We start from the raw sequence: 27409 nt of genomic DNA on the forward strand, positions 1-27409 counted from the left end.
GAGTAAAAGTTGAGCTCAATTTGGGACCTGTCAAGTCTGGGGTTCTAATGAAGTCTTAATACCATGAATCCTACACACCCACATTTAAGCAACAGCAAAATGGCAACACCATCTCTTATTCATTATAAACATTTAATGACAATTCCCCATGTTAAAGAGTCATTGTCCAGTAAAGACAAATTAACCAAAACATACAGTACAGGGAGATAATATGCTGTTACATAAATGTAAGTATAGTGTGATTGCTTATGTAAACTTTCTCTTTTACTATCTGACTTAAAGCCAGCATGGGGCAGAAAATAGAGATGGATTGTAATTATTATTATATTGCTGAGCTCATTTTCTTGGGATCCCCAAACAGAACATTTTCAACTTTACAAATATCTTTTAAATTGTGAAAATATGGGATTATTTTTAATTTTCTTCTACAATTCCATTTAATTTAGTTCTATCAAATAAGTATATTTATTTTTAAACATGTACATATCTGTAGAAATGTATGTATATGTCACATTGCTGACCATGAACTCATGGTGAAGAGTCTGCAAATAATGATAATAAAACAAAGATGTGGGCTATGAAACAAAGGGCCCTTCCAGCTGCCTGGCTGCAGGAGCAGAGCATATCTTTGGTGTGTGGATGGCTTGCTCCTGTCTAACTGGAAGAATACATTTTAATGCCAGCTATGAAAAACAGAGCTGCTAGGTGCTTCCCTGGGACCTTGCTAGGGTGGTTATTTTTCTGTGTCAACTTGACTAAATTACAGTATCCAGACATTGGATTGTAAGAGACAGAGGTGATTAATGGTTCCGAGAACTGCATCTTCCAGACACAACAGGACTTATGATCATAGGAAGGAACAGAGACTGTGATAGCATGCCAGACTCTGCATGGGTTCAAACCAGACAAAATACCAGCACTGAGAAGGGGGACGTGGACACACAAAGTCCCACCCCTAACCAAGAAGCTATTTGCAATCGATAACTGTTGGGCAGGGAAAATCAGTTTTCTCCAATGGAACGTCACTGGTGTATCAATCATGTTCATGCCCAGGAGCAGTTGGCCAGCACAAAATGGACTCCCTGGTTTTTGTGTGCACTTTTGGTTTTGTTCTGGTATTTTTTTGTCTTATTACATTTTTTTGTTTGATTTTCAAAATTTGATTTTGTTGTTTTTCTGCTTTTATTTTAAAGAGAGAGAAAGAACATGAAATATAATGAAAATATGTTGTATGAAAAATTTAAATAATCTCTCTCTCTCTCTCTCCCCCCTCCCCCCCCCAGTTGGTTCTATTTTTTCTAGAGAACACTGACCAAAGCATTCAAGTTCTTTCCAACAATTTTGTCCAGGCATTTGCCCCTAAGACCTGCAGCCATTTCCATCTCCTTAATCCCAGCAGTTTGTGGAACCTGCCATCTGCAGTGCGGAAGGAAAGGTGGACACAGGCAGACAGCAACAGCTGACAGTGTGTGGCTCTCTGAGAGCCTTCTCTACTTCCTGTGCCAACCACAGTCTGCAAAATACAGGCTTCAAACAATGCTGCATTTAATTTGGAAAAATTGCAGGGAAAGACCTCACCAAAAAGTCGAATCAAAACCAAACCATCTGTGGCACCCCTAAAAGAAACCATTCAGTGTGTCAGCCCAGTCCCCAACATATTCAAAAGGATTTACCAAGCACCTAGTGTCACAAGCTGGTATTGATACAATGGACTCATAGATTAATAAAGTGCAGCCACCAGCAGAAGCCTGCAATGTTTTGAAGGTACCTAAGACATTCCCTTCCTTGGTCAATTCCATAGCTGGTGTCCCACACCTAGTTTGGAAATCTATGACTCCTGAGAGAAACATTAACCTCTGTGTACAGTAACTCCAATTAAACTTCTAAATATACAGCATCTATGGATATATGTGTGTATGTATATGTGTGTGTATATATATTAGGCTTCCACGTGTTTTTTTTCAATATTCTTGGTATTATTTATCTGTCCTTTCCACCCAACCATATCCCCATTTTAGCCTTCCCCTATTCTTGCCCTACCTCTCATTATACAGTTTTTAGGGTTTTGAAAGTAAAAACAAATTCATTAAAAGGCAGATCTTTTAAGTTTTTGTGAAGGTAATGATTTTTAATTTTAGTAAAACCGGAGTATTTAGTAGAGAATTGCAGGCTTTGTTTCCTAACGTGGTTAAACATTTCCCCTACACTGTGTAGTTGCTCTGTGACGTCACCAGGTGGCGGCAGAAGGATTTCGTGACTTTTGACCACTGGTTTTGGATGGGTTGGGGGAGGGGAGACGACTCAGTCTCTGTTGTGTTTTGCGGGTGGAGAGTGGTGGATTTTCGTCTTGGCTTCAGATACGTCGAAGCAATACAGCAAGCTAAAAGTAAGTACCCTGAATGGTGGGACTGACTTTACAGCCCACTGCCAGCTGAGTATGTGGGCAGGAATCGCTGTGAGAACAGACATTGAAGAGACTGTCAGACCCCCCCGAGCAGTTGCCCCACCTCCACCCTCAGGCAGCCTTTCTTTGGTGTTCCTGAAGGGTAGTTTGAAGGCTGGTGGGCTCCTGTATGTTCTCTGCCGCTCAGGCATTAATTAGGATTTAGTTCTGTCTGCTTAGATTTTGAATACACCAAAGATCTTTGTCCCTGATTTTCTAATCTGTGCTTCAGGAACTCACAGCTGTCTGTTGAAATCCCCAGGCGGTCAGACCCAAGATGCTCCCATAGGAATCAAAACATGCTAACCAAATCCCTTATAGGGACCTAAGTAGCTTTTTCTGAAAATGCCTCTTGCTTTCAGAGACAGGACTTTTGCCAGACCTTGTAACCAGGTTAATAATATACCTTGAAATCATTTAAAACTATGTACTCAATTCTCTGTTATCAGCCTGGTTAAGTTTAACCAGCCTTTAAGAAAACAATGTAACCAACCTTACTATCCTTTGGACTTTCCATGTAAACAGCTTTTACAACCTAAACTAAGTAGATAGATTTAATTTTAATTTTAATTTAACTACTCTTCCATGACTCTGACCCAGAAGAGTGTGTGTGTGTGTGTGTGTGTGTGTGTGTGTGTGTGTGTGTGTTGGGGTAATTATTTGCTAAAAGCAGCCAGCAGGTTGGAAGCAATCTTAAAAAACAACAACAAAAATAAATAAATAAATAGTGTTAGGATTCATGAGAAGTCCCACAAAAGACCACCAGACATGTATGCAATCAACAAGAGTGTTTGATTCTCCAGAGCAAAAATTTCAGCATGCAGGGGTCAAACCATTTGACAAAGTGGCAAAATGGTGACCCTGAGAGAAGCTTGCAGGCTCCTTTTAAGCATAGCTAGGGGATTCCAGCTGTGGTTTAAGTGTACTTTGAAGTGATTGGGTCTAGACCCTTACTAATACAGGAATCATTTTATGATTGGCTCATGATATCTGGTCAGCGACTGTGGTTGTGTGTCGGGGTCTATTTGACTGAAAATAGCAAGAACAGTTCCTGCTTGTGGCTTGTGATTGGCTACCAGATTGGATGTACTTCCTGAGGGTCTGATTGAAGCCAGACATGAGTCAACATAGGATGGTGGGCTAATATGAGGCAGAGGTCTTAGCAAACTGGTGACTGGGGCAGGGGGAGAAACAACTGGCCCTATTAGGGTCAGTCCTGTTAGAAGAGGGGATGGCTCCTTCAATAAAAACACAAATATTCTATGAACGTTGGAAACAATATTTGGATATAGGATGAGGGTTTGCGCACTGACTAAGGGTCAGTTTTCCTTCATAATATCAGTTAAAGATTTTTGTTTGGAAAAAGACTAATTCCTCATTTCTTTCCCACACCATGTTTCCTTTGCTATACAATAAATACAGAGCAAAGTCTTTGTTACAGACAACAGGAACAGACAGACATGATACATACACACCAGAGAGACCACAGGCTGCAGACCACAAATGACATACAGAAAGAAGGCACACAAAGAAATGAAGAATTCAGATTTGGCCTCACTCTTGCTCTGAACTGCTCCAAGAGGAAGATTTGTTTTTATTCCTTAATGTAGTATCAATGAAGAAAATGATGGGGTAACTTCATACAACCTACCCATATTATCCCATGTACCTTAAATAGTCCATGCATTATCTAAAAATACCAAAAAAATTATAAATACCATGCAAATACTTGGTACACTCTATTGGTTAGGGACTAACAAACAGAAAAATATGTGCATGTTTAGTACAGGTTCAATTTTGATTTTACAAATATTTTTGATCTGTGGTTGGTTGGATCCACAAATGTGGAATCATAAGATGGAAACAGAATAGCTGGTCTTTATTTGGAAATATACTTGGAAATGCCTGTACCAGCGGCCAGTAGGGGTGCTGTAGAGATGTTTCTAGCATGGGGAAAAAAAGAATAATAGACTGGAAGACAACCAAAGTCCCTTCTAGACCTAGGATGCCATTGTCTATAAACACAGCAATTACAATAGCCATGCCCCACCCCTTACAATGAGCATCCCTGGGGAGAAGGAGTTCCCACATGAGCCACAGCTCATACCAGGCTAGAGAAGCTGCCTCATCTGCCCCTTCCTATGTTCCCCTCAGCGCTCTGTGCTTCCTCCAGGGCCTTTACCTCCACAATGACTTCACATTTACTCTAGAGTTTATTACATCAAGGTCTACTTTCTAGTCTTCCCTGAGAACTAGTCTGGCTGTGGACCATCCCTTCTCTAGGACCTTAAACATAGTAGGAGCTCGGTTATTATATAAATGTCTACCTCTGGTCCATTGTTTTTCATGATTGGAAGTTATCTGAAGGCCTGTTGCTTTCATGATCATTTCACACTTCATTGAGCTACTCTTGGCTTTCTGTAGCTCACCTGCATGACAGGTGATCAATCATTTGAGAAATCCTTCCTCCAGCAAAGTTGACACTTCATTTTGACCTTCCTAGACTTTGCTCGAACCTGTTTTTTCTGCTGTAACTCCAGTGTCTCAGGCTGCCACTGTTACAGAAATAATTTACCTTTCCAGTGAGAAATTACTCTGCACACTGGGAGATTAATAAAGGAAAAATTCTTTACTAAAAAAAGTGTGTAGATAGCTGTGGCTAATGCCTGAAGAAAAGCCAGGCTTAAACAGAAGATTTTACTAACATATCTGCATACCCTGTCATCCTTAAATCTCTTTGAGGCCCTTGTCCCAGATTACACTTTGAACAATTTAAACAAAGACATGGAGACTGTGAAGCCCACCACTTTGGCAGATGATTTACAAAGCAAAGACCGCCAGAATTAGAATTATTTTTTAAATTCACCAGTGATGTTCTTTTCCCATAGTTGTTACCCAGGTTCATCTTGCTCATCTGGCAGAATTATGCTTCTCCTGATAAAAGCACAGGGGACTTAGCAGCCCTTGAGCTGCCCCTTAGAGGCACGTTCTTTGCTATAGGAAGGGGCCTAAGGGCTGATGATTATGTCCTTTGTTAAGGGAATGGAGCCTAATTGGAGGTCAATCTTGGCTAATAAACATAAGCAGAAACTTTCTCAGCAACCCCAAACTCTAGTCATGACACAGAATTTTCTTTCTTACAGTTTCTGAAAAGCCTGGCTAGTGCATCACTTACCTCCAGTCACACTGGAGGCAGCACCCCTTTAGCTAAATTCCACTTTCTGTAATGTAATATTTCCCAGGAAAGCTTATCAGTAAATTCTTTATAGCATAAATTTTACTACTTCAAGGTGCAGGAGAAACATCACCACCTCCATTCGGGAGAGAGTTACAACTATAATAAACACATATTCTCTCTACCTTTTACCAAAATGCATCTGAAGACAGCCACACTCTCTTCAACTTTGAAAATTCCTCAAATGATGTTGTCTCAGGGGACTATGTGTAACTTAGTGGCCCCCAGAAGATAAAGCAGGAGAGATTTACTTCAAAGATCAGATAGTGTGCCGGGAAAGGAGCATGCAGAGTTACTATGTGACTCAATGTGACCTTGAGTAGCACTTTTTCACTTCCTAAAGTGAAGGCTTTAGTTTTGTTCTCAGTAACAGAAGGTTTGGCCTCCTCTCTCCCATTCCCAAAAAACCTGTCATTATGGCTATGACATTTGTCTTAGAGCAACTACCCCATCCCATGTGAAATGAGGCACCAAGCTTACTTTAGTAAAAATATATCTTAATCCCCAAGGGAAGTACTTTGCAATAGAGGTGTTGCCTAGATATCTAATATTGAAACATAATAGCTGGGTATTTAGCAGAAATATGTTGAGCAGGGCCCAGTGGAATTACTTCTCCCAATAGTAACAACCAAGTGGAGTTTCATCATCTGTCAGTTAACCCCTCGCCCTCTTCGGTGTTCCCAAGTACAGACATATGATTACATGACATATAACAATGAACGATATTTTTTCCTGAGACCTGGTCAAGAGTGTGGTATGCCAGAAACAGTCTCATTTGTGTCCTTCATAAAGTCAGATTTTTTTAAATAACAATATTATAAGCGGTATATGGGTGTTGGCTGCAGTTTGCCTAGTTGTCCCACTTTCCCTTGGTAGATGGCTGTTGGCAACCTGGTTATTTTAGTATTAATTTAATTACTAATGTGGAGGTTTGGATAAGAATGACTCCCATAGACTCATATCTTTGAATGCTTAGTCGTCATGAGGAAATGGCACAATTTGAAAGGATTAAAGACTGGGAGGTATGTTCTTGTTGGAGGAAGTGTATCTCAAGGGGTTGGCTTTGGAGTTTCAAAAGCCCACCATGCTGAGTCTCTCTCCCTCTCCTTTTCCCCCTACTCTCTCGCTGCCGACGGAACAGGATATAGCTCTCAGCTACTTCTCCAGCACTTGCCCGAAAGCCACATGCTCCCTTCCATGATGATAATGGTCTAAACCTCTAAAACTGTAAGCAAGGCCCCAATTGAATGCTTTCCTTTCAAAGAGCTGCCTTGGTCATGGTGTCTCTTCACAGCAATAGAACAATGATAAGACAACTTATATTAACATTCAGGTCACAGTAATATGTATATGTGTTGTAGGCTATATAACGGCTGCAGACACAAAGGATTAAAGAAGTCTCAGAGTTCAAACGAGACTCTAACGAAGCAGGACAAAGGGCTGACACACATGCATAGGGGCCCTGAGGCTGCTAGGTAAGGTAGAAGATATTGATGAGCTCCCACAAAGGATGGCAGGAGGCACACACCACTGTGTTGCAATGTGAGCCAAGCTGCAGAAGCATGGGATTGGTATGGACTGGACAGGAGGGCTGAGAGACAGCAGGATGAGCACAGGAAAGTCCAGTGGGCTCTGTCAAGCAGTGGGGACCATGCTGAGCTGTAGCCCAAAGAAAGCAGCAGTCTGCTTTTACTCTGTTTTCCTATCACAGCAATGCAGGTGTGGGAGTGGATGGCTACCAGTAGACAACCAGAAAAGGGACTTCCATTAATCCAAAGTACTAGGGAGACATGGAGAGTCCGTGACATCAGGAAGGTATAGCCACCTGTAACTTAAGACTTCAGTAGCCTCTTAGGACATCCCTTCAAGGTAGCCAGCTCTTTGATGGTGTCATAGAAAAGAACTTCAGGATGAGCCGGAGTGAGACAAAGTTAGTGGATTAAATATTTAGACAGGAAGTTACATAGGGAAGTATAGTACACAATCCCAAAACAGGAGAGTGGACTCCTTGAAGGAGTCACACTTCTATGTCTTCCCAAGGCATCATCCTTGCAGAGGTGCAGAGGCCCAAACCAATGAGACTGTCCCATTTTGACTTTTCCATGATAGCGTTTCACGTAGGCCAGGCTGGCTTCAATTTTGCTATATAGCTGAGGCTGGCCTTGAATTCTATCCTCCCTCCACTTCCCAAGTGTTGATATTACAGATATGTGTGACAGCTGGCAAGTTTCCTCGCCTTAGCAAACAAGACCTCATGCCAAATTGATATGTTTCATTGAAAAGAAATGGAAATCTTGTAGGAGGTGAGGTGAGAAACTGGTCCAATGTTTTTACAGCCCTGTGCACTCAATCAAATGCAGTGTTCGGAAAATCCAGAGACTGCCCCCACTGCTTCACCCTGTCTTAAGGCTGTCCTCCGCCGTTGTCTATGGCTGCCCTCTACTGAACTGAGGGTTAATCACTCTGGAATACAGTGTCTTCTAGCTGAGTGTCCTCAGCAGGGAGACACAGCCTCCAAATCAGAGGGTCTTTATTCTTATGACCTGCTCTGGGGCCCGTTGTTACTGATGTCATAACTTTCTGGTTGAGTCAATGAATGGCTATTACTTTCTGTAGGTAGAAAATGAAATGCTAGCTCACCCAATCAGAAACCAAGGGAATCACATTCCAGAAAACTAGCAGAAAACAAACAAACAAAAACAGTCCTCCCCACTAACTAAACATATAAAGCTTATCTTCTAAGAAGGAGACTCAACAGATATGTGGGGAATGTTGGTTAGAAAAAAAAATCAACAAGTGGGTATATGACCCTTAAGGTAAAAGTAAGGGATAGTAAAGTTCATAGAAACAGACATAGAAAGACTGTGGGTAGGGTGGAAGCGGGAGCAAGAGGGAAGTTGCAGGTTTATGGGGCCAGAGTTCTAGCTTTGAAGGCTGAAAAGCTTCTGGAGATGGACTATACAACAGTGTGAAGGCTCCTAACACTACCAAGTTGTCCACTTAAAAATGTTCAAAGGGATAAACTTGGTATCATGCATGTTTTGCCACAAAAATAATAGCCTCGTTATTTATTGTTCATAAATGCCATGTTTTTGTTAAAATATCTCCACCTAAAAATTTCAGATGATCTTAGACTCAAGGTTTTTTTTTTTCTATCACATCTTTTCAGTATCTTAAATTTAGCATTAACATTCCTGTTGGTTAATCTTGATTGCCAACTTGATAGGATTGGGAATCAACTAGGAAACAAACCATTTGGTAGGTTTGTACTGGTATTTCCAGAAAGGATTATCTGACAAGGGGGAGACCCACCTCCTAAGAAGAAAGCACCTTCCCATGAACCTTCTCATGGGTGCCTCAGGTATGGGAAGGGCCGAGGTAAAATTGTTGCTTCTTTACCTGCTCTCTTTCGCCCCCTGCTGGTGATAGAGTGTATCTACTCTGTTGAGTAGAATACAGCTTCTTGTATCTTCCACTGAGGACAAAGACCAGGAGACTCTACAGGGATCCACTTGGCCTTCATCCCTAGACGGGACTTCTGAGGCATTCAGCCTCATGGATGAGCAGCTACTGGGGTCTTAGCCTCTCCAGTGCACATTGAGCCATCTTGGGCTACCCAATGTGCATTCTGTCTGCCAATCTAATTAATCCCACTTGTAATATACAATCTCTCTATCAGTTCTGTTTTCTAGAGAACTCAAATACAATATTGCATTTATTTCCCTAAATTCAATTTTACATAGATTAGTTCTGTTATAATTAAAATAATAGATGATTTCAATTTTGATACAACATTTACATTTTCTAACTTAAAAAAAAAAGATTGCCTCTTAGAAACACCTAATGTTTTCACCAAAATTCTGGTTATTGACTCTCTTCACTCACAAGAATAATTAACAGATAAAAAAAAAAAACCCACTGCGGCCATGAGTTTTAGCTCCCAGATCATACAGTCACTAATTCTGAGACCTTGAATCTGAGACCTTGAAATCTACTCAGACTCTGGGCTTCAATTTTATGTCAGTAAAATAATAAAAACAATGTACTCTGGAAAACTGTGGCCCATTGACGATGCTGAGCTTAACTCACTGAACTTCAGCACCCTTGAACTATTGCTAATGTTGCATAACAAAGATGTGGACCCACACTACAAAAGCCTCAGTATGTGGCTTTCTGGAACTGATACAGAGGGAAACATACTGTCCTTCTCTGTATGGCAAGAGGAGAAGAGACCCAAAGTCCACAGCCAGTTCATCAGAGCCTCAACTTTACTCCAATGTCCTTTGCTAAAACCTGGCACCCAAGAGATGATCAATAGAGGCTTTCTGGGGACATGATTGACAAATAAAGAGTGAATGTTTCCAATATGCCAACCCTGTCAGTGCTGCCAACACCTCCTTGAAGCAGGTGCCTGTGGCAGATGAATAGCAGCTAAGTCATCTTACATGAATCATGTTAATGAGTTACTTGTCCTATTGGTCTATGATTGATAGCAATACTTTCATACATTAATTCCATCTGGCCTCCCATGACATCTATGTGCAGCATGTCATTAGATTTATGAAGATTATCTTCAGTAGCAATTGGGCCTAAGATCTTGAGAGATATAAAATGAGTGCTGACTTTCTCTCTCAGGAAACTTGACAGGTGCTTAGAATTAAAAAAAAAAAAAAGATTTATCCAAGAGAATAATTAGTAATAGAATATGACACTGACTGGATGGAACCCCTGAATTTTCTATCAATGAACCCACTATTTTAACATGATTCAAGTTGTTTATCACAACTGAAGAAGACACTATTGGGGAAGAGAACTCATAATTCAGCTGGGGGCCTGAGTCATGTCTCTGGAACTGACTGCCCTGTGCAGGTTTGGGCAGTGCAGGAAAGGGAGTCCCGATGCAGGCAGGAAAACCAGAGGAGTCAAGTACACAAGACCAAACCTGTGTGCCACAAAATCAAACTAATCAGATTGGATACTATGAAGCAGCCACTGTCCTCACCCTGCATTTGTGAAGTGGGCTTATTAAACTGAAAAGACAGATACAAGCTGCTGCCTGAGAAATTATTTTCTTACAAACCAAAAGGAAAACTGAGAATTAAAAAAAAAGAGAGAAAGAGAGAATATCTCAAATTTTAAAAGGCATAATGCAGGAACCACAGCAAATTGAGAAAATAAAAGAAGGTGTCAGTAAACTGGAAAATAGATCAGCAGAAATTAGCTAATCTGAAAAAAATCAAAATGATATGAAAAAATTTTAAACAGCTACAAGAACTGGGGGTGGGGCATCTCATCATCACTGTATGCACAGAGGAGAAGATAAGGGCATTGGATTGAGACAGACAAGATATTTAAAGAACTCCTGACTAAAACTTTCTCAAACATGATGAAAGATATAAATTCACACATCTAAGAAGCTCATCAAACCCCAAACAAGATAAATTCTCACAACATAATGTTTACATCAAAGCCAAACCGATGAAGGATGAAGACAGAGAAACAAATCCCAGCCAGAATGTATGTAACCTCAGCACTTGGGAGGCTGAGGCAGGAGGATGGCAAGGTACCAACCAGGCTGCGTGACATAGATTCTGGCTGGAACAGAGAGATCTTAGAAGCAGAAGAAACTGTAGAAAAGACTTCAGCAAGAAGATGCATGTGTCCAGAAAGTAATAACTCAAAATTAGACAGTAGAGTACATGGAGAAGTCATCCAAACTCAAGCCAGGAATTCAAAAAAGTCTTTCAAGTGCTGAAAGGAAAGAAAGGTTATCTCCAAATTCTGCACATAGTGGAAATACTGTCTGGTGTGGTGTATGTGGTGTGGATCCCCCAGGTGGAGGAAGACAGAAACCACTGTCAGTGTGCTGGAGGCAGGCTAGACATCTAAAGGCTGACACAATGCATTATAATTACATGTCAATAGTGTTGGCTGTTCCCATCATGCATCTGATCTCTTGGGCAGAAAGGAGGAGTAAATCCTATTCCAACCATAGGAAATACAATCTCCCCAATTTCGGAGTTTTCTGTCCCTCCATTCTACCTTAACTCATCAATATTCCATCAAAATTTACTCATAGATGAGCTGCCTAAAGCCAGTGATTCACTCTGAGAACACCCATACTCACCCCTTGAGGATTTTAGCTGTGTAATAAAAGCTCTCCCCAAATTCCTCATACTGTCTCCTCTATGAATTCTTTCTCTAATAATAAGATCATAGAAATATTGGGCAGAGGTTTCTGTATCTCTTCATGAGATTTCCCCAGGCCCTCACAGTCAGCAATATACCCACTGTAAATGAACTGTTAAATAAGATTGAGACTGAGAGAAAATGATCTCAGAAAGAAACTCAGAATAATTAACAAGAATGGCAAACCCTTAGACAAACTAACAAAAAGAAAGAGAAGACCCAGATTTTTTTAAAAAAAATTAGAAACAAAAGGGGTGTTCATCCCCAAAAAAGGAAGAAAAAAGAGAAAGAGGAGGAAAGAAAAGAAAGAAAAGGGAGGAAGGAAGGAGGGAAGGAGGGTAGGAAGGGAGGGAGGGAGGGAGGAAGGGAGGGAGGGAGGAAGATGCCAGTAAAATCCATATCGTCATTGGGGAGTGCTCTGAAAACTTATATTCCAAAACCTGGGAAACCAGGAAGAAATGGATGAATTTCTAAATGCATTTAACTTAACCAAAATTGAAGCCAGAATATATAAGTAACTGCAATAGAGCCAAACAGAGCCATTACAGCAATGAGATTGAAGCTGTAATTGGAAGTCTTCTCACAAAGAAAATTCCAGGTCTGCAAAGATTCATAGCTGGATTCTACTAAAGCTTAAGGAAGATCTAGCACCAACACTCCTCAGATTGTTTAACCAAACTGAAGGGGAAAGAACCAAAATTATTCTGTGAAGCCAGAATTATTCTCATATGAAAACCAGAGGATGACAAAAACAAATAATATTATAGAGCAGTTTCCCTGATGAACGTAGATGTGTAAGTTCTTAGCTAAATACTTGCAAGCACAAGTCAGGAACACATTAGGAAGATTGTATCATGTAGATTTCATCCTGGATATACAAGGATGGTTCAACATGTATCGATAGATAAATGCAATATAGCATATAAATAAACTTAAGGAAAAATTACATGATCTTCTAGACAGATGCAGGCTGACACCCTGGAGCTTCTACATAATGAGCTCCACACCTGGAAAAGGAGCTGTGCTGGCCTTGCCCAGGGCATCTCAAACAAGCCTGTTGAACAAGGCTGATGACCTAAGCCTTAGTCCACCCTCCCTGTGATCTAGGTGTTTAGTAAGGACCCCACTGATCAACATTTTCTCTTTACTAGCACACCCTTCTCAAGCTTCCATCATGCACAGAGCACCTTCAAAACAGTCTCTTCTTCAAGGGCAGAATGCTGTAGATAAGACAAGAATTACAGCGACACACACTGTCCCTGACATCTAAACTCGGTTACAGCTTATTAGCCTCACAGCCCCGGGGTCACACACAGTTACTGCTGAGGTACAAACAGACATCCCTCTCCTGATGGAGGCTCTTGACTCCATTCAAGTCTTCTTGTCTTTCTGCTTCGTCAATAAACTCACTAGCTGTGTCATTCTCACTCATCCTGCCAATGAGTCTGGGGGACACTCTTCTGTCTCTTGAGTAGAGGCCCCTGAGTCCTGAAGAAGTTCCTCTGTCCCTCAAGTAGATGAGCACCTCTGCATTCTTGAAGATGACCATGAGGCTACCCAGCTAGCTGCATCAGGTTCATTCCTGCTGCCAATGACAAGCCCTGAGGAAAACAGCAGAGTCTTCCCTGCCTCAGATCTCCATCTTCAGGGCCTTAAGGGCATGAAGGGGGATTATGGGGCACATAGGGGCTACAGTAAGACAATGGTCAAGAGACCGTCCACAACAGGGGGCAAGGGTGGTATCCCTTTCAATAACTCTCGTCTCTGTTTTCTTCCTTATAAAAAATCAATCAGTCCTTGACCCTGGGTACTAGTGTTAGAGACACATTCATTTTTTGCAGCTGAATCCATATGGGATGAGAAAGGAAGGGATCATTACCAAGGTCCCTCCTTAGACTTAGAACACCCTGTGGAGGGGGGCAGGTTGTTAAAAGATGAAGCAAAAGAAAAGCATATTGTCTACACCTGCAATCCCAGAAAGACTGATCCTTATTTAGAACCCAACCTGGGCTACATGGCAGGAGCCTGACTTGACAGGAAGTGAGGAGGAGAAAGGAGCTAGAAGGGACAAGAGAAAGAGGAGGTTGGGCCTGGTGCCACCTGTAACTCTGACATTGGTAAGGCTGTGGCACAAAGAGGCTTTGAGGCCAGCCCAGGCTACACAGTAAAACTCTGCCTTAAAACAAAACAAAACAAAACAAGCCGGGCGGTGGTGGCGCACGCCTTTAATCCCAGCACTCGGGAGGCAGAGCCAGGAGGATCTCTGTGAGTTCGAGGCCAGCTTGGACTACCAAGTGAGTGCCAGGAAAGGCGCAAAGCTACACAGAGAAACCCTGTCTCGAAAAACCAAAAAAAAAAAAAAAAAAGTGGTAGTGGGGTGTCTGGGGTGTGGCTCAGTTTGTACAGTTCTTGGTGGATCAATCCTCAGTGCTGCATATAATCTGAGTATTTGAAAAATGGAGGCAGGAGCATTAGAAATTCAAGGTCATCCCCAGCTAAGTAGAATATGAGATACACCTGGAATACATAAGACTCAGTCTAAAAGCAACAACAAAAGATTAGGGGAAAGAGAAGGGAGGACTGGAAAGACAGACAGAAGTATAAATTTGGCTGGTTCTGTTAGTTACACGGGTTTAATTCATCTCAAACAGCATCAGGAAACTGAAGCAGGTAACATGAGGGTGAAGAGAGAGTACAAAGATGCTTTAGTGACTAATCGAATCATAATCGGTCCTTTCTCCCTGCAATTATATGTGAATATAATTTTCCTTGGTACCTTTTTCCCTGGTGCTTTCATTATAGAAACTTGGCAAGAGTCCAGTTCCTTTGCTTGAGCTGTGACTCACTGAAAAAGAAATACCTGTAAGCATAGAGTCAGTTAACACTGGCTGACAGCTTACTGAAAAGGTGGCAATTGACCCGGAAGCTGTCATCACATGTGGAAACACACAAGCTAGACAGAAACTGTCAACAGTTTACTAACAGTCCACAAACTGACCTGAACCTTCAGGAATAAGAATCCCAAACACAAGGTGTTGAGGAGGAAGCCCAGGGATGAGAAATGAAAAAGACAAAAGCAATACCTGGGACTAGAATGTCTTGTATGAGCTGATGTGTAGATAAATTGCTAAACGGTCTTATTAAATAAAAACCTAGAACTAGATATTAGGGTTGAAACCTGAAAGATCAGAGGAAGAGGAAAAGCCACAGCTAACCTCACCTCACCAACTCTGCAGCTTCCAAAGAGAGTTACTTCCTGTATATCCACACCTATATGCCTTTCTGTTCTGTTATCCCATTTGCTCTGTCTGTCCAGCTACATCACTTCCTCTTCCTGCCCAGCTCTGTCACTTCCTGTCTGTCTGTACGGACCTCCAGACCTCCATGGTTAACTAGTGTTGGAATTTAAGGCGTGTGCCACCACACCTGGCTTTGTTTCCAGTGTGGCCTTGACCTCACAGAGATCTGGACAGATCCCTGCCTCCCAAGTGATAGGTGTGTGCCACCACTGCATGGCCTCTATGTCTAATATAGTGGCTGGCTTTTTCCTCCGATCCTCAGGTACATTTTATTTGGGGACACAATACATCACCACACTGATGACTTATACAAGAATGTTTATTAAGAAATTCAGCATCTTATGCGCTATTAGCAGGGGATAGTTGCCAAGGTCAGCAGACAGCCAAATGAGATAATGTTAGGGAAAAGAACACAAGGTACATCAGACATAGCTGTGTTACAAGTGATACTCACAGCCCACAAGGGAAGAGTCGTGTCTCCAGAAACTGTCATCTTGACTCCTTCAAGGCATTGGCTCCAGCTTCAGACCAACCTTGCCAAGTTCACTCCTGGACAAGGACACAGAACTAAAGTTCCTCTTGTTCTTCGGTCAGAGCCTCCTTAGTCGGTCTACCTCCCTACAACAAACAGCCACAGTGTTTCCTGTCAAGCAGGGAGCTCGGAGACGGGAAATGGTATTCAATACAGGGCAGGTGAGGGCTGAACAAATTGCTAGTCTGAAATAAACTAGCCAGCTCTGGAGAGAGAGGATCACAGGAGGAGACTGGAGCCAATGAGGGCCTCAGATTTCTCACACAAAACAGTGTCTGGACTGAGAAAGCATGGGCAGACAAGACCCAGAGAGGCTGAGCACCCCATTTCCAAATGGAAAGAACAGGCAGGGATGACTACCTGTAATCCAAGGTTGAGACAGGAGGATCAGCACAAAGTCAACAAAGGCCCTTATTGTGAGATTTTTGCCTCAAAAGAAAGTTTTTAAATAAAAAACAAAGAGCTGAACACCATGGTGCAAGCCTATAATCCTAGTGCTCAAGAGGCAGAGGGAGGAGGATCACTGCATGTTTGAGACCAGCCTGGGATACATAGTGAGACTATCTCAAAAAAGCTAACATAATGAATAAATGAGTGAGTGAATGAATGAAATGGAAAGGGCAAGCATGAGAGATAATTAGACATTATGGGCCAATCTCAAAGGTCTTATGTGTTACACTAAGAGGTGTGGTTTACTTATTAGGCAAAGGGACCCACACAAGATTCCAGTGACAGAGGAAGGATCAAGAGAATGTTGTGAGTCATGTCAGTGTCTTGGTCCATTTTATGTTTCTACAACCAAAAGCCACCAAATAACAGCAGTGCAGAAACAGTGAGACCTGAAGGACTGACTGGGATGAGGGAGGGGAGATAAAGCCAGGAAACAGCTATGGAAGGACAACAGATCCACAGAGGGGAGCCAGCAGGGAGACAGAGGGGATTCAGGCTTCTTTCAGATTTCTAGCTTTTGCTGTTGGCTGGGCAATGCTGTCAGAATCATTCCTGACACTATACGTGGCAGAATTTTATATGCCATGGTAATAACATGACCTGATTGTTGTGCCCAGATCGCATCCCCAAAGAGGCCACCGGAGACTTTAGGTACAGAATGCAAAGCAAGGTTTATTTCTGTTTACAAGCCCCGGGCAGGGAAGCTCAATCCAAAGCACTCACTCGTAGTAGCAGTGAGGCCAGGAGAAACTTGCTTTTCCTTTGTGTGGCTAGCTTTTAAAGGCAGAAACCACAAGCCCTTCAGGGGGGTTGGGGTTGTTTTGCACGGGTGCAACTCGGATTGGTTTATTTTTATCTCTGTTCTCTTTTAATTGGGTGAGGGTACGTAACCTTTGAATTTACTGGTTGGTGGTTACAATTATCACTTTGGGGGCAGTCCAGCACAAGTCCCAGGCTTTGTCCTTGAGCCACCATGGGGGCTGGCTGGCCAAGCACGTACTGCACATAACTCTAAGTTGGTGAGGGGCCCCAGACAGTAAACATCTGGCTGAACTTTGAGCAGTCAGAGTATGTGCAGAAAGGGAGCTACTGCAAGGACTATGTCTTTTGTTCATGGCCCTCCCAGAAACTGCTTGCTCAAGTCTCAGGAAACTGAAATTGAGGCCTGATCTCTGAGAGAAGACTGAGCAGCCTGTTATGGCATCTGCTTGGTCCTTTCACTGATGAGATTTTAATATCAGAAATAAAAACAATCACTATGGCTGACAGGTTCATCAATCATAGATGCTATGCCACCATCTCAAGAAACATCTTTCAAAATACCGAGCATATACGATGAAATAGAACCCCCAAGATTGTGTCATTTGAAACTTTTCCTTGGCTCTTGTGACCGTTAGGCCTGGAACTCTTTATCAAATCCCTTCTTGGGCAGCACTGGTCCCTGCAGTTAGCCTCTAAGGTAGGATCTAATTGAGAGACCTTCCTCCAAGGTCTTCGTAAGAACCAGGAGCCCTTGCTCCTACAACAGAGTGGCTATTAGAGCTCTGGCTGAGGTCTTGAGGATTCTGCCGGGGTTTTTTTGTTTTTGTTTTTGTTTTTGTTTTTTCCTGAGACAGGGTTTCTCTGTGTAGCTTTGCGCCTTTCCTAGAACTCACTCTGTTGCCCAGGTTGGCCTCGAACTCACAAAGATCCGCCTGCCTCTGCCTCCTGAGTGCTGGGATTAAAGGCGTGTGCCACCACCGCCCAGCTGATTCTGCCGTTCTTACTCTTGTCCAGAAACAATACCCTCAGGGGATGTACTGGCCAACTCTGACTGCACTGTGAACTACATCAAAAGCATGCCAATCTGATCTTTAAAAAAAAAAAAATGTATTTAACTTCTTTTTTTAACTTTGTCTATGTGTTTATTTATGTGTGGTTGATTTTGCATACCTGTATGTACGCACATTGTGTGTTTGGTGCCTGCAAAGGTCAGAAAGATGGGGTCTGTTCCCCTGGACCTGGAGTTTTGAATGGTTATGAGCCACCATGTAGGTCCAGGGAAACCAAACCCAGGTCCTCTGCAAGAGCAACAAATGTTCTCAAACAGCCGAGTCAACTCTCTAGCCCACTAATTAGCTTTTCTATGGCTCTCTAGTATGCTTAGCACAGAATCCAAACTCCTTAGCATGGACACAGTGATCCTCACGCTAAAATGGAGTGCTACCCAACCCACAGTGGTTCCCTTTCATTGAGAACTGCCCCACCCCCACGCCAGTCTCCAGTCAGACACCGTGTTTACACATGGTCTCTGCTCCAAGTACCTTAGCGGCTAAGCAAGGCAGACACCTTCAGGGCAAACGTCTACATTAAAGCAGTTTATACAGTGTCCTTCCACGTTCAGCTTAAACTTTATTGTGCAAGATAAGCACGTCCAAGGGATTCTTGTCCATTTAATCTTTTAAACATATGTTCCATTACCTTAAACTGAGCGTGCTCAGAAATGTGCTCCTAACTGAACCCGCTGAGAAATGGTCCAGTTTCTAAATGAATATGCTTAGGATCTCTGATTAAAATTCCCAGAGCCCAGTATCTGACTCCGTGCCCTGCTTCCAGCCCTCCTTGCCCAGTCTTGTGCCAGTCACCTTTGTACCAAGTTGGACCTGGTCCAGGAATTCTGGGCTCCTCCCCGAAACCCGCCCATTCTCCCCTCTGAAGGAGCGGCCAGCTACACGCCTTCCCCCCGGGGCTTGCATCTTAGCTCTGCTCTGCCCGCCTTGTTGTCCCGGCTCCTCTCACCGCCCGAGCTCACCCCCTGGCTCCGCCCACACCGGGAGCTCACATCTGGCTCCGCCCCCATCCCGTTCTCGCTGGGCAGTTTTAGCCGGGCCTAAGCCTCAGGGCTCAGTTTGTCCTGAGCATCTAGCTATGGCGGCAATGACCTGGAGACCGGCGCGGTGCTGGTGTCCGAGGTAAGCTTGCAGCCTCGGCTTTCTGGCCCGAAGTTGCCAGAGGGGGTTTGTCGCCCGCCCGCGGAGCCGCCCGCTCTGTCACCTGGTCTGGCTAGCAGGACAGCAGGATACTCCTTTGGCGGTGTCCCAGCACGAGAGCTCTAAAGAGTGACCTCGAATGTCCTTCCTCTGCTGAATCTGGAAGGGTAAGGAAGGACGCACTCTGACCACCTTTGCCCACCAGAGAGAGTTGCTTGCTCTGGTCCCGGCGGCGCCCATGCCTGAAGGCCCAGCCTGGAACTTCCTAGGGCGCTGAGTGCCTTGGCTAAGGCGACACTACATCCAAGAGTGCTAGTTAGCTGAGCGCCGCCGCACACTCGCAGCCCGTTATCAGCAGCGTGGGTTTCAAACAATCGGTTCGCTATACTGAGAGAGTGGCAGGAGAGAGCGAGCCACATGTAACAGCCCAAAGAACCCGCGCATCAGGAGCAAAGCCTGGAACCTGGTGCTTGCAGTAAAGCGGTGGCATGAGTGACTTCCTGAAAAAGCAGAACCTACCTTCATTTGAATAAGTGTTTACCAGTCAGTGGGAAGTTGCTTACTTAGAGAAAATGTTGCAGATAAGCACGTCATTCTGATTAATAGGGGGTTGGGACCAATCTCGGTAATTCTGCTGCAGAAATGAAGGGCTAGGAACAAAGAGAAACCACTCTTTGCAGTCTCTTGCAGGTCTTTAGGTTCCCAGTGGCTCAGGTGCACCTGGGCAGACCAACGATGAGGGCCAGTCAGCAGGACTTTGAAAACGCCATGAACCAAGTGAAACTCTTGAAAGAGGACCCAGGAAACCAAGTGAAGCTGAAACTCTACGCGCTGTATAAGCAGGTAGTAGCCTGAGGTCTGATGTTACTTCAACACATTTTGAGCAAATGATTCCTCAAACTGATATGTTTCTTACAGGCATCTTGAAAGGTTGGGCTGCATGGCTGACACCCCTTTGGGGTGTATGCTGCAGGCTTTGTTTTGGTTTGCTTTTTATGTTAGGTCTTGATATACTATCAAAACACAGAGTAGCCCGTCCCTCTGCTTCTCTACAGAATAAAGAGATTTGAAAGATTTAACAATCACATTCATGTTTACGTGTTTGAGTCCTTCCTGATTAAAGTAATTCGCTGGAAAGATGTTTCAGGGCAATTGGGGAAATCTGAATATTGGCTGAGTCTTACCAACTATTATTTCATGGTGTCCTGGATATTGTTAATGGTGCCATGATTATATAGTAAAATGTTGATGTTCTGGGGAAATGGATAGTAAGTATTGAAGGGTGAAATAATATGGTGTTTGGGGTGTTTGAAACCAATTAGAACAAAAAAGAAAATAGGTGAAGCACATAAAGTAAAATTTAGTAACGGTTTGACTGATTAATTGGATATTATAACTCATATGTTTGTTCGAAAATTTTTATAACCATTGAGGAACTAAAGGTTGCAATGGCAAAGACTTCACTCATATGTCTGCCACCCTGGACTCTTGTGTTATCATTTATTAGTTTTGTCATTTCTACTAGGTGCTTAGCATAAGTGTCTCTTTATGTGGGTGTCCTGGTTGTTTTGCTTTGTTAGCTTGACATAAGCTGGTGTCATCTGGGAAGAGCGACTTACTGAGAAAATGCCTCAACAAGATTGGCTGGTATGCAAGTCTGTGGGGCGTTTTCTTGATGAATGATTGATGTGGAATGTATCAGAGAGCAGGCTGAGCAAGCCAGTAAGCAGCATTCCCCCTGGCTTCTGCTTCAGTTCCTGTCTCCAGGTTCCTGTTTTCGTTTGCTGCCCTGACTTCTGTGATTTATGGAACGAGACCTGAGTGTTGTAAATTCAAATAAACCCTGTCCTCCCAAAGTTGCTTTTGGGCATGGTATTTTTATCACAGCAATAGAAACCCTAACTAAGAAATGGATGTGTATATTCAAGAATTTTACTTGTTCAAAAAGACTTTGCCCTCAACTGCTAGGAGGTATTCTCTAACCCCATGAACTCTCATGCCTGGTACAAGCAGCTTTGTTTGCCTGGAAAGTCTAGCAGTCAATTTAGGGTACAGGGTGGTCTCAGGGTAGGCAGGTTTGCCTATGGGTTAGGGCTCTGGCAAAGACTGGACATGGAAGCTGAAGAGAATGTCTTCACTGTCAATACTCCATGTGTATTGTCATATATCCATCAGTCTGGGCTATTCCTCCTTTCTGACTCCTGGGGAGAGGACAAGAGAAGTGTCACATTGACTTTGCCTCTGAACTCTTTCATGTGAGCCCTTGCCCGTGACTTAAGTCTCTGTCCTTTGCCTGTGAGGAACTATACCATGAATACCACAGCTTGCAAGGGTACTAGGAGTCTTTCTAGTGGATTTGAACTGAGGTGATCTTAGAAACTGCCCAGTCCTAAGCTTTGCAGTCTGTCAGGAGTTAGGATCAGTCAACAGTTGGGATGGAGAAATGCAGGGACTAGAAACAAATAGAAGCCACTGTCCATAGTCTCCAGCAGGTCCTTAGGTTCCCATTGGCAGAGGGAAGAGCAGCCCTTTGTCAACTCGGTTCCCTGTAACTTCCCAGATGGTTGACTCCATTGACTGACTTAGTATGAGCCTCCACTGACTGTGACTTTCATGCATCTTCTGTCTTCCTTTAACTAACTCTAGGACAAAATTTATAAATTTTTAATTGTTTAAAAATCACTTCTGAAAAGTAGCTGCATTTTAGGATACTCACTCCGCCTATCCACAAACAAAATTAGTTCTCTTTGTATTTCCTGGAGTGGTACTTAGCTAAGCTTCCTGAGGACCAGGAACTGAAGACCCCATCCCTACCAGCACCAGCTACAGCCCTTTGAGCAGTTAGCAGGAGTTTACCACTAAAGTTCTGGTCTGTCCCCATAGATAGGACTTTAGAATATGGTGTGGACTTCCAACTGTTCTGTGACTTGAATATTGACTCATTGTTTTCACTTCCTGTGACAACTGGTCAGGAATACAAAATTAATGAACTCTTAGGTTTCTCGAACCACTTTCTCAAAGGCTTTCTCTTCCATATTAACTACCTCTGTGCTCTTTATAGGCCACAGACGGACCCTGTAATATGCCTAAGCCAGGGGTGTTCGACCTAGTCAATAAAGCCAAGTGGGAAGCATGGAATGCTCTTGGCAGCCTGCCAAAGGTAAGTATGTTGACTGTTATTAACTAGACCTCACTAGAAGCTTTTCCCCCCACATCTAATCTCTCTGAATAAGCCTTTGAATTGTTTTTTATTGCCCCCCACACACACTAGATTGGCCTTGAACTCAACAATTCTTCTACCTCAGCCTCCCAGTGGCTGGAATTACACATATGGGTCACCTGTCCCACGATCTTTGAAGTCGTGATGTACCTCTGTTGAATCAAAGGCTCTGTTCTTTATTGCTTAGTGGTGTTTATTAGCATAGTATGTTTCTCAAATTGCTTATTTTAAAGACTGAGGTCTTTGTCACCCACAGGAAACTGCCAGGCAGAACTATGTGGATCTGGTGTCCAGTCTGAGTCCCTCATCTGAAGCCTCTAGCCAGGGAAAGCATGAAGCCAATGAGAAAGTCCAGGGGTCTAAGGACATTGTGGTGACCTCTGAAGATGGCATCACGAAGATTGTGTTCAATCGACCCACCAAAAAGAATGCCATAACTTTCCAGGTGATGCTCCTGCACAGGGCATGGACACATTTTTCTTTTTCTTCTATTTCTTTCACTCATCAACTGTAGAATTTCAGCATTATTCCTATTTTTGTGGAAGATTAGATAATTTGGCTTAACTCAGCAAAGTTGGGCATAGTTTAGAACTTGAGAGTTTCTGGTAGGTTCTACATATCCAGAAGGCTATGAAGCTTTGCTTTGAATGGAAGCAGAAATCAGTTAAATCAGTCTAAATGAAAGAGCATTGATAGGAGATGCACAGGACCCCCTAAGGAGATCATAAATCCTGAGTCTTTTCCATGCTCGTGAACCATTTGTGGGAGGGAAGCAGGGAGAGAGACGTTATCTTCAGCAGAGCAGTAATAGCCCAGTTTGAATGAACTGCTTCTGAGGGCAATTTTGAATTTCCCCTAGAACTACAATGATAATAAGTTAATCACTTGAGCCCCTCCCCCTGGCTATAGGAAGTTTATCAGATGCTTGGAGGTGAACTGGGAGTCAAGGCTGCCATCTGCAGTGTGGAACAGCATGCTCATTTGAAGGCTCAAGAATCTTGTAAAGTTGCTTGTCTGCCTTCCAATTGATAAGGCTTGTCCTGAGTTACTTCTGTGTAAGCAGGGTAGTATAGCTACACACTGTAACAATAAGACTCAGGACTTCCTGAACAGAGGACCCTGACACTTTTATTTAACAAAATAGTCTGAGCAGGTTGAGAAGTAACTTGGTAAGTTCTTATAGCTCATAAGCCGGAGAATCTAAATTGACCCATCTCTTTTCTGGCCCTGGCTCTAGCTAGTCACCTTAGCTGCTGTATCTCCCTTGCTATAATTCTCAGGAATTATTTCCTGTCCCCTGCCTTGAGGGAAACAGTCACATCATTATTCACATATTAAGTACATGTTTGTATTTTTCCAGAGTCTTTAGAAATACCCACCCTCCTCATAACTCTAACCCACATTGAATCTTATTAAAGTAAAATTTAAACCAATTTTGAAAATACACTAAAACTACAACAAGATTTTCAGAAATGTTCAGGGCCCTTGGATCCCAGCACAGAGTCTCGTAAATCCAGCCTCTGCGTTAGTTATCGCTTCCCAGACTGCCCAGGACACTTCTCCTTCCTTGAAGCCCCAGCTGAGATGCTGTTTCAGGGACAGTTTTCTCAGCCACCTTCCCTCTCACCTGCTGCAGCAACCTCAACAGTTCCTGCAAGCTGTGTGCTACCTCTTCCCTGCCCCCACCCCATCCCTGTTGGGCACAGTAACTGTCCAGCTGCATGGCCCAGGTCTGTGTCTCTCTTGTTCGCTTTTGGACACAGTGGCTGCTTGGTGCATCTGCCACAGCACCTGTACGTCATGTGCATCCAGCGGTTGTTAGAGGAGCAGAAATCCTCTCAGGCAGCCTCTTTTTACAATTACTGAGGCTTGAGAGAGGACTCAGTGCTTAGGAGCACTCTCGGCTCTTAGGTTTCCCAGCCACTCACAGGGTGGTTTACAATCATCTGTACCTTCAGTTACAGGAGATCTGACACCCACTTCTGACCTCCAAAAGTGCCAGGTACTACACAGTGCATAAACATACACAAGGCAAAACACTTACACATATAAACTGAAAGAAGAAAGTCTTTAAAAAAAATTACTTTAGCACTGTGTTGAGAGATAGAGTGGCTCAGTCCCCTGGATGATGGATCTTATTTTTAGCATTCTTTTCCCTATCTTTCCAATCACACAGATGTATCAGGATATTATACTTGCACTTAAGAATGCAAGCACAGACAACTCAGCCATAACGGCCTTCACAGGTAAGACCATTTTCACAGACTTACTCAGTTTCTATTTTAGGGACTCTCTTATTAGGTAGAGAATTGGTATTGATTGAAGGTCTTCGGTGGTTTGATTTATAAATGTAGCATGTTATCATGCACATAATAAAATAACTCTTCGATAATACTGATAAATCATAAGCCCCAGCCTGACTGACAAAGTAAAGCTTGTGGTATCTGGCTCTCAAAAGCCACAACAGAAACAACTCATCTGTCCAAAAACAGGTTGACTTTGAACTATCTGTAGAAAAGAAACAGATGCTTGATACATGCAAAAGTATGGATAATCCTCATAGAATGGCTTTGTGAAATTCATGAAATGCAAGAGTGCGTATTGCTGGGTTCAATTTATATGTCTTATGATACTAGACAGAAATTCTACTCTGTGGATGGAGTCTGAACATGAGTGCCTCAGGCAGCTGGGATGGCAGGGTAGAAAGAACATCTGGAACATTCTGAGGTCTTTGTAGTTGTTTTTCTTTGTTTTGTTTTCAATCTTTGGAGGCATGCCACCCAGTTCCCAAATAAACACACAGAGACTTACTCTTATAAATGCCTGACCTTAGTTTGGCTTGTTTCTAGCCAGCTTTTCTAACTTAAAATATCCTGTTTCTCTTTATGTTTTGCCTGTGGGATTTTTACCTTTCTTTACTCTACATATCTTTCTTTCCTTCTTACTCCGTGGCTGGCTGGGTGGCTGGGTGGCTGGGTGGCTGGCACCTGGCGTCCTCCTCTCCTCCTTTTCTCACTCACTACTCTTGCTCTAGATTTCTGTTCCTGTTCTCTTCCCTCCAGCCCTGCCAGTTTCTCTCTCCTGCCTAGCTATTGGCTGTTCGGCTCTTTATTAGACCAGTCAAGTATTTTAGGCAGCTAAAGTAACATAGCTTTACAGAGTTAAACAAATGTAACATAAAAGAATGCAACACACAAAAAAATAAAAAATAAAAAAAGGAATGCAACACATCTTTGCATCATTAAACAAATATTCCACAGTGTAAACGAATGTAACACAACTTAAACTAATATTCCACAACAGGTGTCAGTACAGTAGCCCATCTTAACTGAATGCTCCTTTCTGTAGTTTTGCCTCCAAAAATTTCAGTTACATGTTGTCACCCTTGGTCAGGAAATATGTAGAAGTTTCTAGAAAAATTAACAGTATGTTTTAAATAACTCTTATATAGGTTATTGTTAAAGTTTCTTACTGTAAATACCTTACCTAATCTATATATTGAACTTAGTCACAGGTATGTGCATACAGTTGCCCTCAGCATCCTCTGGGAATTAGTTCTATGACTCCCATCAATATAGAACTTTTCATACTCATGTTCCCTGTGTAAAATCATGTGCTACTTGCATAGAAGGCCCACACATCTCAAGGAACTTGAATCCCCTCTGGGTGCCTTATTATGTCTAACACAGAGTGATACTATGTCAGTATTCATTACATTGTTTAGGAATGAACAGTCCTAACAGAACATGAAGGGAAAAGCCTGTGACTATTCAGTACAGATGATTTTTTTGTCCTCAAATATTTTCTGTTGGTTGAATCCACAGATGTAAAACCTGAGGGTATGGAGGATCAACTGGAAAGGAGAAAACACAATACATATTGTAGAACCTGGTACCATCCCCATGTTTCAGGGATTTTTGGACCATCTTGGAATGTATCCCCTGAGCATAAGGGGGAAACACTGTGTCTTCTTTTGGCCTGGGATCACTCCTGTATTTTACAGTTATCAAAACTATTTAAGGGTGCTAGGGAAGTAGCCTGAGATAGAGTGCTTGCCTATCATGCAGGAAGTCATGGGTTTGATCCCCAGCATGGGCATTGTGACACAAGACTTCAATACTGACAATCAATGGGTAGGGGCAGGAAATCAGCAGCCCAGGGTCATCCTCAGCTACATGGAGAGTTTTGAGGCCAACCTGGGCTACTTCAGATCCTGTCTCAAAACAAAACTCATTAAGAAGTATCCATTTCATTGTAGGCAAACTATACTTTAATAAACACACTCCTTCAGTGGCTCTTAACATAGAGACAGTGGCTCTTATTGTAATCTAGACAGCCCACAGAGTCTGGCTTCTCATCTTGACTATACCAGCTCCCCCTGCACCCTGTTTTTTCTTTGCTTCAGCCCTGGGGGCTCTTCTTACAGTCTTACAGTTGTATAGACCCTGGAGACCTCAGACACAGAACCTCATCTGTCCTGTTGCCTCTCTGCTAGTCTTGCCTGCTCTTTAGCTCTCAAGTCCAGCTGTCCCTTCCTGAGTGAGCTCCACTCTGAACACCCCAATAGACCAACCCTGTTCTGTAGTTAGACCACATGTCCACCTGTCATGTTATAGTCACACCATCTGTATTTAGTTATGTTCTTTAACACCCATGTCTTGCTAGTCCCTAATGTGTAAATGAGGCTCCCTAGTCTTCTACTAGTACCTGGCTGAGCCCTGCTCACAGCAGATACACAGCAACCCTCGAATGAGTAGATACACGGAGGAACCATGGCTCTGTTGATTGACTGTTCGCAGGAACTGGTGACTACTACTGCAGTGGGAATGACCTCACTAACTTCACTAGTGCCTCTGGCGGAATAGAGGAGGCAGCTAGCAGGGGTGCTGTGGTACTGAGGTAAGAATAATGTTTGTCTGATCCTAGAGGGTTCATTCTTTTTTCCCCCAAGTTTCATGTGTCTGTTTGTGGTGAGCATGTGTTTGGGTACGAGTGCATGTGTGTGCATGTGGAGTCTGAGGTCGATGTCAGACATTTTCTTCATCATTTTTGGTCACAGTTAGGGTTTCTGT

At 43.0% G+C, this 27409-nt stretch overlaps 1 protein-coding gene across 5 annotated transcripts in view; it reads left to right on the forward strand.

Annotated features, from left to right (window-relative positions):
* The first annotated feature begins 2281 nt into the window (after positions 1 to 2281).
* The window catches only part of LOC131911217 (enoyl-CoA delta isomerase 2), a 32196-nt gene continuing 7068 nt past the window's right edge, over positions 2282 to 27409 (forward strand). Inside the window, exons 1-6 of one of the 5 annotated variants that reach the window (XM_059263178.1) lie at positions 2282 to 2386; positions 19798 to 19960; positions 22179 to 22277; positions 22594 to 22782; positions 24514 to 24583; positions 27137 to 27236. In XM_059263178.1, the coding sequence (XP_059119161.1) occupies positions 19853 to 19960; positions 22179 to 22277; positions 22594 to 22782; positions 24514 to 24583; positions 27137 to 27236 (566 nt within the window). In that variant the 5' untranslated portion in view covers positions 2282 to 2386; positions 19798 to 19852. Of the gene's footprint in view, positions 2387 to 18966; positions 19285 to 19797; positions 19961 to 22178; positions 22278 to 22593; positions 22783 to 24513; positions 24584 to 27136; positions 27237 to 27409 lie in introns of those variants that run through there. The other 4 variants (XM_059263180.1, XM_059263175.1, XM_059263176.1 and 1 more) reach the window with 4 other exon arrangements.

Source organism: Peromyscus eremicus, chromosome 5 (assembly GCF_949786415.1).
Source record: "Peromyscus eremicus chromosome 5, PerEre_H2_v1, whole genome shotgun sequence".
NCBI classification, from domain to species: Eukaryota; Metazoa; Chordata; class Mammalia; order Rodentia; family Cricetidae; genus Peromyscus; species Peromyscus eremicus.